The 18,078-nt window shown below is 36.8% G+C and overlaps 1 protein-coding gene across 5 annotated transcripts in view; it reads left to right on the top strand.

The window, feature by feature from the left end:
- Positions 1-18,078, top strand: part of LOC150100913 (protein NDRG3-like) — a 398,002-nt gene that overhangs the window by 76,491 nt on the left and 303,433 nt on the right. For all 5 annotated transcript variants that reach the window (XM_090401073.1, XM_090401076.1, XM_090401074.1 and 2 more), the window contains one exon: positions 13,235-13,334. In XM_090401073.1, the coding sequence (XP_090257199.1) occupies positions 13,235-13,334 (100 nt within the window). The remainder of the gene's footprint in view (positions 1-13,234; positions 13,335-18,078) is intronic.

Genomic DNA, 18,078 nt, shown 5'->3' with positions numbered 1-18,078 from the left:
GTTTCTTTCTGTGATTCTTTTTAATAGCAATAATAATAACATATTATTATTATTTTTATTACAAGAGTCTTCCAGGAAGTCAGAGCTTATCGAGGGAGGTCATATGTCTTCTTGAATTTATTTCAATCATGCATCGCTCAATACGAAAATCTTGCTCGCACTTCTTTCTTGACTGCATTCATTCTCAACTATGGATGTCATCTCTCTACTTTCAAAAAAATCCTTCTACTAGTATCGTGTATAACCCTTATTTGAGGAGGTTGAAGGTCTCTGTCATACATTTGCTCCTTCTCCTGTTTTCCCAGCATTTACATTCCACAAATTCCCAGTCTTTCCTCATTATCTACATTCTGTAGTATGGATATCATCAACATTCTCCGTTGCACACGATTCACTGTATCTGCATCACCTCAGAAACCAGATGACCAGATCTACACATATAGTTCAGATGAGGACATATTAAATCCTTGTAAAGAGGCAACATGACTTACCATCTCAATGTTTTTTTTTTTTTTTTTTTTTTTTAATTTCAGCAATTGCAATCATATTCTGAGTCAAATTTGCAACCTTTGGTATATGGCTCTTGAAATTCAACTTCCTGTCTACTAAAACTCCAGGATCCCTGCCCTGATCAGTTTCTTCTAGTATAATCCCACCAATATTATATGGCATTGAATATCCCATTACACTAAAATGCATGTATTATATGTACTAACATTGAACTGACAGTCATTTCCACATGTCAACAATTTCAATTTATTCAAATCATTCTACAAGTACTGCATGCCATTTGTATTCCTGATTAACCCGCCGATGTTTGCATTGTCAACAAATTTCTGTATGTCTGTTGTAAAAACTTCGAATGTCATTAATATAAAGAATGAATAACAATTGACCAAGGACTGTTCCCTGTGATACTCAAGTGATCACCCTTAATCCAACAGACTCACATCCTCGTATACCACTTTTTGATAACTGTGAGTCAGCCATCCTCTTATGGGATATGATTATAAACTAGTAGATTATAATCATATCTCATATCCTCCAACTTACGCAATAGCCATCTATACTAAAATCCTGTCAAGAGCTTTAACAAAGTTTCCAAAATATCATGGTGTATCCATTCCTCTTGTCCCTCTCAATCTTAACATTATTATGGAATGGGAGCAATTGCTCAAACATGACTTTCCTTTCGCAAACCAATGCTGTTCATCGGTTTCCTACGGTTACTTTTCCTACGATTAGCTTTTCCAAAATCTTCACCATCACTCCAGAGAAAATAAGTGGTCGAGAGTTACACACATCCGTCTTTGCACTACCTGAAATGGGATTATCATGTATTCGTTTCACTCCCGCGGAATCTTTCCTTTGCAGACTTGATTTATTTGACCAGGTCAAAAGAACAGGCAGTTATGCTGAACACTCTTTTAGCATCCGTGCTGATATTCCATCAGTCCGAGTTAATAGTCAGTTTATGCAACAGCTGATTATACTTTCTCATAAAACAGTTTCTTCCTCCAGTGCAGAAGTAGCATTGAGCTCGATGTTGCATGCACCATTTCGCAGCTTTTAGCAAAATTGACACTCATTAGTTGAACAATCTTTTGCATCTGCCAGTAGCATACCTACCGCCTTGACGAGGGTTATCCTTTCACATTCATTCTTTCCTATTCTTGGAAGATAGCCATAAAATTCTTTTGGGTTGTCTTTAGCTTGCAGCTCACTTTTTTTTCATACTCTCACTTAGCTTTTGGTTAAATCGTTGCAACTCTTCTGGCCTGAGCCTTGTAACTTTCATTACTGACATCCTTATGTCAGTAATGAAAGTTACTTATGACATCATGTGATAGATATATCTTGTACATAAGTTATATCTATCACATGCTGCTTAAGGAAGTTGTTCTGTAACTCAATAAATTTGCTTCGTTGTTTTCACAGATTTCATTGTTATAATCAATATTCGAAAAATTAAAGTTACCCATGATGATTAATCGTTTACCACCATTAAGTTTATTTGGTGATGAATTTCATCGTCACTAACAGCTGGTTCACTAGATCTGGAGCAACACTGCACCATGCATTTGATCTTGTTAGACTTCACTTCACACCATACAGCTTGATATACATAGCTTGGAAAGAAGTCAACAGACAACCCCCCCCCCCGCCCATGAGCAAGGCGCATCTACCTTGTAACGAGTCACGTGTTTGTAGCCGATGTAAATTGGAGGAATATGATGCTCCCCATGTTAGTGTAATAACTGTGGCCAGGTGAAATGGCTGTGAGAAGGGAATGACGGAGATGAAAGAGGCGTTGTGATAGGATGCCATGTTGCAGGCCTATCTGTTCGGCAAATTGTTGACAAGGGCCATCCAAGGCCAACAATCAGTGACTATATTGAGATGGATTACTACCGCAGTGAATGACCCCGCCACACTCACCGAACCTGATCTTAGGGTGCTACGAAGGATAATATGTAAAAAAACCGCCATTCGTCTGCCGACATCCGAGAAAGCAGATGGATGGGTATTGGTGACGCGGATGCCTCATGAACGGTTCTCTTACCAGATTGGGTAACCCCAACTATGAAATTCAGAGGCAGCGGTGTGATGGTATGGTCCTGTTTTTCCTGGTTTGGCATCGGAAAAATCTGTCTGTGGTGCCACGAACATTGAACTTCGAGTGGTATCTGAACATTCTCGACAACAATGCTTCCTACTTCGTGCCGTTTCCACGGAACTGACCATTTTGTTTAGTTTTGACGGTATATATCAGAACACAGAAGTATAAATAAATAATTATTTATTGCCTTATTGCTGATATTTCGCTGGTGTTATAACCAGCATCTTCAGAGCACAGAAACACAGTTTGTCACAGTACGCGAGACTACAACAACATGGTGTAACAAAGGGACTAGTTTAGCAAAATTGTAGTAACAACACAAAGACTAAAGTCCTAATTAGGCGCCCTCTATCTAAAAAAAACACACAGAGAGAGAAAGCAGGTACTAGTTAAGTTTTAAGATGACTGTCTCCCAAATCTTAGACAAATTTATACAGCCATATTGTTGAGATTCAGACTATGTTTCAAGGCTTCTGTTGCTTCTAAGAACAATCTCTCTGACTTGTAAAATCTTCTGTGGAGTACTTTTGTTTTCTTCCAGTTGAACATAAAAGAATATAAAAGATACATCTGGCATAAAAGGACATAAAAGATAACATCAGTGAACATTAAAGATACACTGACACTAGCGATAGTGCCAGATGTATCTTTTATGTTCACTGATGCGGATGTCCACAGTTCTTCCTGTTTGAGCGTAGTAAGCTTGATCACACGAGCAGGGTACTCGTAGACTCCTGGATGTGATAAAGGAGGGATGTTGTCCTTTGGTGAACGGATGAGAGTTGCTAATTTGACACACTGTCTGAATACAGTGCGTAGTTGATGTTTATTGAGAATTCTAGATATCTTTTCTGATGTGCCTTTAATGTATGGGATGGTGACTTGTTGTAGTTCTCCGTGGTGGATAGTGGGAGGGATTTCTTAGGAGTATTTACTATTTTGTTTATTTTATGGGGATTATAGTCATTGGCCAAAAAGGTGTAGAGTAAGTGAGCCAGTTCAGCAGCAAGAGCATTGTCACTTTATTACACCATGTTGTTGTAGTCTCGCGTACTGTGACAAACTGTATTTTTGTGCTCTGAAGATGCTGGTTATAACACCAACGAAATATCAGCAATAAGTCAATAAATAATTATTTACTTATACTTCTGTATTCTGATATATACAGTCAAAATTAAACAACATGTACGACGAACACATAAGCCTTTCTACAAGTTTGGAACTGACCATTGTCTCTTTCAGGAAAGCAATGCACTGTATCATAAAGCTGATGTTGTGACTGCGTGGTTTGCGGATATGAACGCCATCACACTTGACTGACCTCCACAGAGCCCTGATCATAACCCCACTGAACATCTGTGTGATGAGGTGGAGTGTCACCTGATGTCAAGGGACGTCTGCCCCACAACAGTCCAGGATCACATTACATGCGTACAGAAAGAATGGTACAAAATTCCCATTGATGGTTATCGTACGCTTGTGGAAATTATGATCCGTAGGATTGCTGTAGTGATCGCAGCGAATGTAGGTCCTACATCTTATTAAGGTGGGAGCCATGGCAGTTTGTCCTTCGCACAATGGTGTCCGTTGATTTCTTTCCATGCAGTGTGTATATATATAAAAAAGTTCCATAGCTCACTTAACTTCGATGATGCTTTTTGGCTGGAAAGAATTGAGATTGAATCCAGTCTAGGACGTGAAGAACGTTTATCGGGGATTTCAGCTGAAGATGAATTAGCCATTCTCATATGAGGAGGCAGAGTTTTTGAGGGATGATGTATGGCTAGTTTGCAGCAGCTCTGCTGTGGTAACCCGAGGCATGCAATTATCTGTAGACAGTTCTAGTGCTGACAGAAGTCCCTGCAGTATTTTCCAGGTTGACTGCGAGGTCAGCCTCTGATGACTTGCTAGATGCGCGAACATTCAAAGACCTCGCCGATCTCGGTCGATGGCCTCCCAGGGCATTTTCCTGCTGTGGTAGTTTCATCACTTTCCATCTATGAATAATATAAGCAACGATGGATTTCTGTATACTGAGATGGGTAGCAATGTCACTGACAGAAAGACCACTGACTACCAACCCATGTTGGAAGTCTGTCAGTTCAGCTGATCGTGACACCTTGACATCGAGTACAGTGCAAAACATGCAGCACATCCCACCTTTTCTTACCAGACTAACGCAGATACTCCCTGAATATTTGCATGTGGTAGGATCCAAAATTTGCATGGCATGTAAGGTGTCCAAATACATTTTCCAACATAGTTTATATAAGATTTCATCATTATGTCGTAGCGTACAAGGCGAGTAGGCGTATAGGACGACCACAAATATGACACTTACCACTAAGAGTTATTACACATTCAGTTTACTTTAATATAATGCAGGCAAAGCAATCACAGAAGGCATGTTCTCTACTGTAATTATGAAAAATATGTTCAAGTTGATGAGACTCGGTTTCGTACATTGTAATAAAGGTGATAATGAAAGTTTACTCGACAGTAAACTTTCATTACTATCGAAATTTAAAAAAAAAATACATGCTTACCCTAATGAATTAATTTAGTAAATACAAATCAAAGGCATTTACTGATTATTATTATTATTATTTCAAATATTTTATATAAAATATATTAAATATCAGTAGATTAATAATCTAAGTAACATAATATCAAAGAAAAAGCTTATTAGAATCCAGTACGCCTCTAACATAAAAACGCTACTCAGTATACATTACTGTAGGAGGTAGAAGATGTTTTCCATCACTGAATTCAGAGATATTCAGGGAGTAAAAAACTTATCAAGGAAGTCATACGTCACCCACATCAGCTGTCATACTTAATCTTAAACTCATTCACACTAGATTCTTTAACAGAGGAACTGTTTCACTCGCTCACGATTGTGTGAGAGAAAAAAATTAGCTCTCATCTCTTTCTTAACCGCACATACAAACTTAATTCCTCCCACGGATGTTCCCTTGTCTTCTCCTCATGTTCTCTATATTGAAAGCTTTTATCAATCGATATTCTATAAGGCCCTCTCAAACCTTCATACACCTCTATCATATCGCCCTTCTTTTTTCTGTCTATCAGTGTCTGTAGTGCACAGACTCTCAATCTGTCCACATAATCTACATTCCATAATGCCGATATCAACTTTGTAACTCTTCTTTCCACAACTTCTTTATCCCCTCTGAACCCAGGAGACCAAATCTGCGTACAGTATTCCCGGTGCCATCGTATCAAGGCCTTGTAAAGAGGAAAAATGACTATATCTCTACATATCACTGTTTGTTTCAACATCGCAAATATCCTCTGGGTTGTATTATTTTTGCTATGTGGCTCTTGAACTTCAAATTCCTATCACCATAACTCCAAAATCTCTAGCCTCGTAAGTTTCTCCAAGCACAATCCCATCAATTTAATATACCGCTGGATATCTCATCACGCCAAAGTGCATAACTTTACACTTACTAACATTTAAATAATAGCCATTATAGTTTGCCCATACTTCCAGTCTATTCATATTAACCTGTAAATGTTGTATATCAGTAGCATGTCTGATTACCCTGCTTATCTTTCCATCATTATCATCGTCAGCAAAAAATTCCAGATCTCCTATGCGACACTTTCCACTATCATTGATATATAGATCAAAGAGCAGTTTTCCAAGAACTGATCTCTTGGGCACATCACTGGTGGCCTTAAATCTGGCAGATTCATACTCCCATGTACCATTTTCTGATACCTGTCTGTCAGCCACCCACCCACTTATCCAAGCCAATAGGTTACAGTCCAATACATATTTTGTAGTTTATGCAACAGTCTTTCATTCTGTATCCAATCAAATGCCTTAGTAAAGTCCAACATTACCATAGCGCTTACATTACCATTACCATTCCATTTATCAAACTGAGAGTAATATTATTATCAAATATGAGCAAATTACTCTGACCTCTCTTTAGTAAACCGATGCTGTTCCTTGCAAAGTGTATTTTGTTTGTCCACCCATTTCTGTATGCGAGTTCATACAAAGCTCTCTAAAATCTTTACAATTAATCCAGGGATACTAATAGGTCGCTAGTTAGACAGTCTTGTCACCACCCTCGGGCAATGGTTTTATCAGACATTTTTTTTCCATTCCTGTGGAATCTTTCCTTAGCTAAGACTTAAATTATACAAACAGGTCAGCTAGTTTGGCTGAATATTCCATTAGCATATGTACTGATATGTGCTTAATGCCCAATTCTTATCCAGATTATGCAACAACTTTAGAACCTCCTCATGCGGCTCTATCTCTTTATCCAATATAGTTTTACACACACCAGTTACTGGTGCATGTAAAAACCTTGGCCAAGTGAGAACTCATTATTTAGACTACTCCATCTGCATTCAGTAAAGTTATTTTTCATCATTCCTTCCTTCCTTCTTTTACTTGCAGCATAAATAACATTCTTTTGGGTTGTCTTTAGCCTGCACAGTCAATTTCTTTTCATATTCATACTTAGCTTTCCGAACACTACTAGCAATTTTCTGGCCTGCACTTTATATTTCACTCCTCTTTCACTCTTACTCTCACGATATTCCTTCCGCATCTTCTTATTATTATGGATCTCTTGCTTAATAACATACATATCCATATCATTCTCATCCTATTTGTTCTTCGAATACTAGGGATACCACATGATTTAAGTATCTTTTCAAAGCTTCCCATGCACTGCTGAGACCGATACCACTGAATCAAAGATAGCATCTCTCCTAAGTTTTTCATAATATAGACTATCTACCAATAATTGTCTGAACACTTTAGCAATTTACAATTGATACCAGCAGGCGAACCGTAATATCGAGTGTGCCCACCTTTGGCTTTGATTACCTCCTGCACCCTTTGAGGGAGGCTTTCCACTAATGCGCAGCAGATATCAGGTGGAATTTGTCTCCATTCCTCCATCAAAGGAGCACTGAGTTCAGATCGAAGATGTGCTGCTCTGGACCTTAATCGCCGCGGCAATTCGTCTCACAGGTGTTCGATGGGGTTGAGGTCTTTGCACGGGCCAGCGCAGTCGTTTAACATCCATTTCTTCATGCCATTCCATAACAGCTGCAGCTTTGTGGCATGGGGCTTGTAACTTTGATATTAATCTTGAATTGTAATCTTGATAGTAACACGGTCCGTTCCATAAAAAAATCCCACAGTGTAGGCAGCACCTCATTATCCAGAATATCAAGGTACTGAGCAGCTTTCATGGAACCACAGACAACGACCAGTGGTCCCACTCCAAACCAGCTGAATGCACCCCACACCATTATTCCTCCACCATCAAACTTTACTGCGGGTACAACACACTGTGGTAACAAGAGTTCATTCACCAGGCTGTCTCTACACCCACACCCTGCCATCAGACTGGCAACAACTGAATCTTGATTCATCGTTTCAAAGTACCGTATTCACTGGTCACTTGTCTAGTTCACACGCTCTTTGCACCACACCAGACGAGCCGCCCTGTTCGTTGTTGTGATGTTCGGCTTGTGTGCCACTGCTCTTCCGTGGAAATCCAGAAATGGAGTTCTTTTTGTAGAGTATTAGTGCTCACCGTGGTATTACTGGCGTTCTGGAACTCATCACGGATGGTCAATGCCGACTGTATCCTGATTTTACGTGCCACCCATTTTAACACCCTCCTGTCCCTGTCAGACATTTTCGGTGGCCGTCCTGGGTGTTTTCCTCCGCTGATGCTAGAACGTCTACATTTCTTGATCACATCGCCAACCGTTGATTTTGGATGCTCCAGTTGAGCGGCAATGGCACGTATGGACATGCCACCAACGTAACAAGCCACGATGACACCTCTCTCGAAGTCACTGAGTTTAGATCGTGTTGCTATACCACCTGTATTCAACTGCTATGACGAAATACTGTTTCCTACTATCTGTACACCGGTTTTTATGTTATTAACAATCTGAAATGCACCATAACTTCAAATAACAGGGGGTGTCCGGACAATTATTGGTAGATAGTATGTAATATGCTGTATATATTCATATACACACACTCACTGCATAGTTTACAACAATAAGTAGCATTTGATACATTGTAACAATCATATATAATTGAATCTCGATTCATATCAAATAATTCCCTTATAATTCTATATCAGTGCCTATGTGGCCCTGTTGAAGCAGTATTTATACCCATAGCGCTAGGCCACCTGAAGAGAGCCATTTTCAGTTCGAATCTAATGGCCTCAGAGAGGAATATTTTCTAGTACTTTTTTCGACCTGTTCCCGAGTTAGTCAATCTCGGTCAAGAATAAGCAGGTTTTTTACGCTAAACTGAAGAAAATCGACTGCAGAACCCATGCTATCTCAAACAAATAATATACTGTTAGGGTTAGAGACCATGAGATGGTGGCACTTGTTTATCGTCTCTTCGCCGGATGCGTTTTATAATTAGCGTTTAGCTTTGCCAGCTATCTCTGATTGACTACTTGTGGAGATTGAACTTCCCCTTCAGTTTAAAACGGTCTCGCTTGCTCTCTATAGGGAATAAAATGCTTTAGCGGATTTATTTATAAATTCTATATCCTAATTTAAATAAGGCAGTGGTCATAGTTCATGATCGGCCAATGTGTTAGCAAATCTATATATTCTCTTCTATTGTTCAGCATTTTAATGTCCCATAGACACTAAAATTCTTTTACAGAAAGAACTTATCCGTTAGTTATCACCAAATGAGCATCACACAGGATTCTAAGATTACAAAATTCCTGTGTGATGCTCGTTTAGTTATAACTGATTTGAATAGAAAACGGAAAACGTGTGCTATGGAGTGGTAGCATTTCTCTAAAGTTTGTTTAGAGACCTCTGTCGTGAAGCTTGATTTTCTGTAGCTAGTTCAACTATCCAAGCAGATAAGTCATCTTTATCAGTGACCAAGGTCCACCACTCGAACTGAATTCCATTTTTCAATTCTGCCGACCAAGCTGGAAGAGAAGCTGAAGTATTTGCTGTAAGGAATAAGCTAACAAAAATTGTAATTTTTTTAAACCAGTAGCGATCTAGAGTAAATTGTTCATCTGCTAACAGGAATACTCTACAGCCCTCTTCACACAGAAATAACAAACAATCTATTCCACTCATAACATATTAGATCTTTTCTTGAGCAGTTCTTTCTGTTACACTGTTGAGATCAATTCTCTTCTCTGTGTCTCAGATTAAAACATCATGCAAGTTTCAGGTTTAGTGCAATGGCCTTTCCAACCATTCTCAATGTCGTGTACTTTGAACTCTAACGTATTACGGAAATTACCTGCATTAAAATAAGAAGATTCATTTACTTCCCAAAATTCTTGTCTAATATCGAGACCATGGGTTTTCCAGCAAAATTTCATTGTATAAAATAAAAACGATTGAACTGCTCACTCACTCTACATAAGTTATAGGCTAAAACAGCCTCGCCTACCCTACTACATATAAGGGAATAAAAGACGTTAGTTGTTGGGTTTTTTTTAAATAAATCTAACGTGTTTTATTCCCCGAGTTCTTTTAATCCTCGCTAACTTTTTGAAGACAGCGAGTAGGCAGTCAGTTTCCAGTGAGAGTAATCTCAAGCTCTCAAGAGAGAGAGAGAGAGAGAGAGAGAGAGAGAGAGAGACTATCATTTGATGATATGCGGTGCTTAAATTCCGAGTTTTCTGAAGGAAAAACCCTGTGTGACATTACGAACAGTGCCGGCTCTAACGACGGTGCAAAACGTGCATTTGCAAGGGGCGGCAAGTTTTTTTTTTGGGGCGACAAATTTGGCATAAACTATACGAAAAATAAGGGGGAAGGAGCGGCAAAATATGCCACTGCACGGGATGGCAAAATTCCTAGGGGCGGCCATGATTACGAATGAATGACTGACTTTGAATCCTATCGAAGAAAGGCTTAGAGAAAGTACCTGCAGTCTAACTTCATATGCAGAAAACGAAAGTTATCAACCAGTCTTCGAATTATGGTAACTGGCTTACTGCTTTTTGCTAAATCTACTCGTAAATCAAGAAATTTCTTTATTACCCTCTTTGTGAACTGTGGATAAAGTTTTAAAATACATTTTATGGATTAAATTAAAGATGCCAAAAAATTATATTCTTGTGTAATACCAGTGAAGACTATAACACATCAATACTCTGAGTGGATCGAGAGTTAGATAAGTTCGGAAATCTTCTCTAGCAACTAAATATATCATATTAAGACATTTTAAGTTTCAAGAAAGAAAGATAGTGTTAAAGCGATGAAAAGAGATTACCACCTAAATACATTAATGCAGCGTCAAAATTTTTCCTGGTTGATCAAACTGGTATTTTCATGGTAGAGTGGGTTTAGGTGCTTTATTTTGATTTAAAATCAACCACTTCTTTTGTTATCTTGAACGTAAAAAAAAAATAAAACATTAACTCAGTTTTTAGTGGCTTAATATATTACGAAACAGGTTTTTTATACTTTCTCTGTATACTTTTTGTTCGTATACTTTTATTATCCAAAGGGAGTAGGCGAGGCCATTTTAGCTATAACTTTTTGAAGATGGAATTTGATCTATAACATAAAAATAAACAATTAATTTTAAATTATTAACTTATTATTAAATTATTATTATATTACTATTCACTCAGTCTCCAAAAGCTAGATCTGGTTAAAAGGCCTCGCCTACTCTCTATAAGGAAATAAAAGGCGTTAGCCGATTTTTTTAAATAATATATACCGGTATGTATTTTTCTTCTTCTTCCTTATCCCATCTATTTGGGGTTGGCCTTCTTACATGATACAACCTTACGCGTACGATTCCAACTGACTTATTTTAGAGTTTCCGGGAGAGAAAAACCCTCCATCTCCGTATGAGAGCGGTTAACGTTGAGGGGAGAGATATTTTTGTCTGTAGAGGTGTATGTGTGTGTTCACGGAGACGGTTTGCCTCTGAGGGACGAAAAACCACAGTTTCCGGGAGGGAAAATCCCCCATCTCCGTATGAGAGCGGTTAACTCACCTTTAGTGAGGTGAATCGAACCTAGGTCTTTCCGTCCTGGGTTCGATTCACGGGTTTCGTCTATACAGACTGAGCTACGGAGGCTATATATTTTTGTTTTACAAAAATAAATAAAAAATATTTCTGTAGGGAAGAAGTATTGCAAGTAGAACTGATACTGCTTATAAATACCGATTTTTTTTTAATCTAATCTCAACTCAACGTATAGTATTTATAATCAGTACGAAACTTTTGGCTCCAGGGATTAATAGTCCTAAGCAGAGGTGCAACTACCAGAACTTGTAACCCTAAATGCAGGGAATCAAAAACTAAAGTTACAACGAAGATTTTTATTTCAAACTTTTTTCCTTCTTTTCTTTATTTCAAAGCTATGCGCTATACCTTAATGCCTAACCACTACGAAAGGCTCTGGACACTCTTATCATACAATAGTAGGGTTATGGGTTAAATAAATGAAAAACTTTGCGTCAAAGATGTCGCATAATGTGTAACTTTAGATCTTCATAAAAAAAAAGTTTTTTTTTTTTTTTTTTTGAAAACCTTAATTTCCAAATAAGTGAAGTATTTTGCGAAAATCTATACCACAGTGCACTTCGACTCTGCAGCTAGCATATTAAAAGAAAAGGTTTACCTGCTAGGTAACCATATATATAGAACAAACTTTTTTTAGTAATAGCACACAACACTAACCAAAGTGATGCATTATGCTGCATAATAGTTAATTTTATTTAATCGTCTGCGGCAGCATTTTTCTTTTATTAGTAAATAATGAAAATAAAAAAAATAGTTATTGTTTTAAAAATGTTTTAAACATTGTTTTAAAAATCCACGATGAGTCTTTTGACTCCATGGAAGCTTGAATAATAATAAAAATTCTGTTTATTCATAGATTTAAATTGCACATTATACTATTCAACTTCATAAATTTAAGTTCCGAATCAGACATGATACTTTCGAAAAAAATTTGGAATTTTTATGATGTAATTTTATAGACATTTCAAGTTCAAATTTCGGTTAATTTTTACGGTGTGTGCAAATTTACGAACGGTTGGTAACCCTGTTAGCTCTTAAGAATTTAAAGTTAATGACATTGCCTTAGCCAAATAGCTAAAGTTTCTTATTTTGTGACCTCAGTTTACTAGAGGGCGCAACGGTTGCAAATATTCACCTACGATTTTCAGTCTAAGGTCATTCCCGTTAACTTTGGGTGGATATTTTGCTACGTAAGTTTGTTGCTGCCGTATCATTAATGTAAATTTAAGTATAGTAGATTTAAATGAAAATTTACATACTCCGTACGTTATATGTAATTCTAATTATTTTGCAAGGCGCATTATTAATTAAGCTGTACTTTTTTTGTTAAAACAACGAAAAATGTTTACCTATATAAGATACTTTTCATGTGTTACATATCATTATGTGCTATTGTAAGAAATTGAAGTTGTAGCACGAATATTTACTTCTTGTATAAATGAGAAAATAATTCAATGAGCGTTATGCATTTTTATGCAAAATAGAAAAGTTTTGTAATTATATGAGCCAAATTACTGTTGATAAATAATAGATGTTCATTATAGTTTCATTAATTACAGGCAATTCATCACAATGAGCATAGAAGACGTGGAGTTAAAAAACATCGAACTTCAGTTTCCTTTAATGAGGAGTATGTCGAGGAGCGATTCCTACACCCATGTAAGTAAAAAGATGAGTAATGAACCCTATTCATAAACCATATCAAAATAATATGTATGCTATAAATATTTTTAGGTTTCCAGCTACTTTGAAAATTGTGTTGTTTTGATTTATGATACCACTGTGTTTTTTAACCGCTTTAAATAATATCGGAAATTGGCTAGCCAAGTTATGCAACTTGCTTTTTAACCTTATTACTTAAGTAAGTTTTAAAACTACATTAAACAACTAGATAAGAAGTTGTGAACCAGATAAGTATTAAATCTATTTCATATATAATAATGATAGCAAAATATAAAAGAAGCAGAAAATATATAATTTTGTTTTTACATAATAAAGGCTTAATGGCGTTATTACATAGAAGTTTGTGTTAATAAATTGTGGATATTATCCAGTGGCTTACTTTTTTCAATTTTTAATGAAATTTACAAAACGAACACAAAAATTTGGAAAGTAAATCTTTGTTGCCCCTGTAAAGGATACTTCACACAAGTGATGGAGCTATACAGAACACCACATCCGCTCTTCTTGAATTCAGAAGTGGTATCACATATGATATGTGATATTATTTTTTATTTTATCATACTTTATTATATCATATGTGATGTAAATAACTTTTTATCATGTGTGATTTTTATCAGATATGATAAAAATCAATTTTTTTAATTAAGAAAAAAAATTTGATTTGAAAAAAAAAAGAAGAATTTCTCCATAAATAATACTGTCTTAGAGATGGAACTATATAGGAAAGTGTGTAGATTTCAAGATTTTTTTATATCGTGCTTTACTGCATTTATTATGTAATATATAGCTATTATTACTAGGTCTCCAGAGCTGCAAGATTCATTGCAGGAGATCTATTTCAGTTGTCATGCTCATGTCAACTACTTCACCACTTTTCAAATCTGTTATGTTATGCTTTTCAGTTGCATTTGGGCTTGGCTTGTGGAAGTAAGTTGCTGTAGGAGACTTGAATTAAAAGGTTTATAAAATTCATAAATTCATTTATGAATTGTATATGATGAGTTGTAAAATAATTTCTGTAGTACAGTATCGTATACAATTGTAATAAACCTCATTTCTCCATTACTTTCCAATTTAAAATATATTTTCTTGAATAATGCCAAAGTAATAAAATAAGACCATTTAATTCATTCAGAAGATATGGTAATTGTACTGTAATAATAGAAATTCACAATAAAATGTGTTTGTTCACATGTCTGTAGAAAATTTTATTGTAGCCATGATTAGAGTAACAAAAAAGTTCAAAGTATTTTCAAATACTCTAAAATTTGCTATATAGCTCTGTCACTGTTCTCACTACAGGACAATACTCCATTTCTAGAAAATTAGCTAGCCTCCTTTGATCATTGCAAAGGAATTTTTTCTTTCTCATAATTACTAATTTCTTATTAATTCTTTATTATTGATCAGCAATGTGGTGATTTATAATTAATTATTGGGTCTTAGTAGCACCATCCTCATTTCACAGTACCCTTACTAATATTCAGATACAAGCCATGAGAAAAGCTCTTGACATTTCCAAGGCATTTGATCAGGCCTCATGTAGAGACCTTCTTACCAGACTATCATCTTGTGGTCTGTATTTTGTTTGCATTTAAGCTACTAGTTTCCTCTCTGGTCATTCATCATATTTTGTGGTGGGTGGTTTCTTCCCATCAGATTTCACTGGTAAAGCCAAGGTATCCTTTTTAGGACTCTGTGCGTTTGCCAATGTTCCTTCTATACATTAATGACTTTCACTCAATCTCAAATTCTGTCCATAGTTTTACTGATGATAGCGCGCTCTATTTTTCTTTTTCATTCAACAAACCTTGTGCTCAGATTATTCTAGCTTATAGATTGTCCATAACTAGTGACTCTAAACTGATCTCACCATTCTTTAGTGGGTGAGAACACTACAAAACATAATCTTGTGTTACTTTTCAGAAGAAAAATCTTATAGCACTTCCCCTTTACATTTAATAATATCTGTTCTTTAGTCAAAATCAATTTTCTTGCATTAGCTTTAACATCTAGCCATTTTCTGGCACAAACACATCTCATCCATAGCCTCTTCAGCCTTTAATAAACTTGGGTGTCTTCTTTCATTTAAACATTACTTCTCACCTGTACATTTCTTACACTTTACAAATATCACATCATCCCACTCTTAGAATATTTTTCTCACATTTGGGGTAATGCACCAAAAACTTCCATCCATATGTTCACATTTGGGAATCCACAGATGCCATATGGTCACTCTGATGCTTGGTGATATGCCACACCAGGCCTTACCGTGTAGTCCTGTTGTATGCTTTTCTGGAGGCTTCAACTCTCTGAAGATCAGTTGCTCCACATACACATCATCCATCCATCACAATGATGGTCTACCTGTTCCTCTTTTTCCAGGAACTTTACCTTCTGTTACTGTTCTGAGAAGTCCTTCTATCCCTTCAATGTGTCCAAAATATTTTAACTTTCTTCTGTCAATATCCCTAAGGAGCCTTAAAGTTCTACTGATCTTTTCTAACACCCATTCATTTGTATGCCTTTCAGTATATGATATCCTCAACAGCCTTATATAACACCACATCTCAAATGCTGACTTCTTTAAGTTCCAAGTCTTACATCCATACGTTGCTGTTGGAAAAACAACTGCATCCAAAATCCTCAACTTTGTTCCAATGGAGAAAGATCCATCCTTCAAGATTTTAGACAAGTCTCTGACTTTGTTTTAGTCATTCCTAATCTTCTTCTTCTGTCTTCTGAACAACAATTCTTCACATTAATAATGGATCCCAGGTACTCAAACTTGCTGACTTCCTCAATTCTTTCTCCATTAAGGTACACTTGTTTCTCAAAAGCTTTCCTGTTTGTATTTCCTTTGAGAACTGTAATCTTTATCTTACTAGAATTGAGTTGAAGTTCTCTGTTATTACTGATCTTGTTAACTTTATCAAGAATTTGTCCTAGTTCTTCCTTGTCATTACAGAGGAGTATGGTATCATCAGCCTACTTCAGATTACTGATCAATCTACCACCTATCCTAATTCCTGTCTTGAGCTTATCCAAGGCTTCACACATGATGTCTTTGGCATATATACTAAACACGTGAGGGGAAAGTAAACATCCTTGCCTAACTCCTTTTACAACCGGAAGCCAATCAGTCAATCCAACACCTGTTCTTACCATGGCTTCTTGCTCCCTGTACAATTTGGCTATTAAACTGATAGTATGTTGAGGAAAATCCATTCTTTTCATTACTTCCCACAGTTTCACATGCTGAACACAATCAAAAGCTTTAGAGTAGTCTAAGAAACACCTGGAGAGAGTCTGAATTCTTTATATTTTTCTATGATTTGTCTAAAGCAAGGGATCTGATCTCTGGTGCCCTTACCTTTCCTAAAACTTGCTTGTTCCTTGGGCATCCTGCCTCAACTTTGGTCTCAATCCTATTTAGCATGTTCTTGAATAAAATTTTTCTGTATGAGATAGTGCAAGCCTTCATATCTCCCTTCTTATGTAGTGGTATGAAAACTGACTTCCAGTCTCTAGGCCATGATCCTGTCTCCCATATTCTTGTAATCAATCTATGAAACACTCTTATCCCTCCGTCCCCTGTTGCCTTAATTAACTCTGCTGGGATTTCATCTGCACCTGGGGCCTTATTGCTGTTAAGCTGCTTAACTGCGCTTTCAACTTCATGCCTAAATGGAGGAGGTTCCAAATAGCAATTTCCTGGTGAGAGGGCTCTTCCAAATTTTCTTTATCCACTCTATTGTGCAGTTCTTCACAGTATTCTTTCCATCTGTTTTTGATTTCCAGTTTTTCTGTTAGTAATGTTCCATTCCTGTCTTTGATGACATTCAATTTGGGCTTAAACTTGTGCTTTAGATCACAAGCTAAATAAAACATCCATTTATAATTGTGCCTCTCACTCTTTACATTTATTAGTATAGAACTTTTCCTTGTTCTGCATGATGGCTCTTTTGACTTCTCTATGACTTTTGACTTCTCTTATATTCTTCAGTCCCTGTGTCTCTTTGTTTTTCCAACCACCCTCTTTTTATTAGTTCCATTGTTGAATCTGATACCCATGGGTCTCCTGGTTTTCTTATTGGGATGGGATACTTCTTGGCTGTATCATGTATTATCACCTTGACTCCTTTCAAAAGCATTTCTGGTGAGTTTTTCTCATCGGTCTTCAAAAAATCATCCAACTGAGTTGATGTTTTTTCTGTGAATCCACTAGAAATTACCACATTACCACAATCAGGCACATCCAATCTAGTGGGATGTGCCTGACTTGGAAGTTTTTGGAGTCTTAGTCTTACTTTGGCTCTTACTAGCTGATGGTCTGTACCATAATCTGCTCCAAGACAAGTATGCACATCAGAGATGCTTGTCTTTCACTGCTGGAGAGCCAGGATGTAATCAATCTGGTGCCTTGACATATCAATATTTAGATATCCAAGTATAGTTCCGTTGTGGGTGTTTCTGGAAGCAGGTATTGGTAATAGCTAATCTGTTAGCATGGGCAAATTCCAACAATTTTTCACCACAAGTGTTATGTTCAAACATGCCATACTCCAGCCTAACTTTCATACTCTTTCCCACTTTTGCATTTAGGTCCCCTAAGATGTAAAGTATGTCTCTCCTTGGTAGGCAGTCCAAAACAGTCTGTACGTTTTCACAGAATTCCTCCCTCTCTTCTTCTTCTTGATACATTGGTAGGTAGAAC

This window comes from Typopeltis vanoorti, chromosome 12, assembly GCF_054136105.1.
Source record: "Typopeltis vanoorti isolate ZY-2024b chromosome 12, IOZ_Tvanoo_1.0, whole genome shotgun sequence".
Classification (NCBI taxonomy): Eukaryota; Metazoa; Arthropoda; class Arachnida; order Uropygi; family Thelyphonidae; genus Typopeltis; species Typopeltis vanoorti.
The sequence above is the reverse complement of the archived record's forward strand: the minus strand, read 5'-3'. Positions and strand labels throughout refer to the sequence as shown.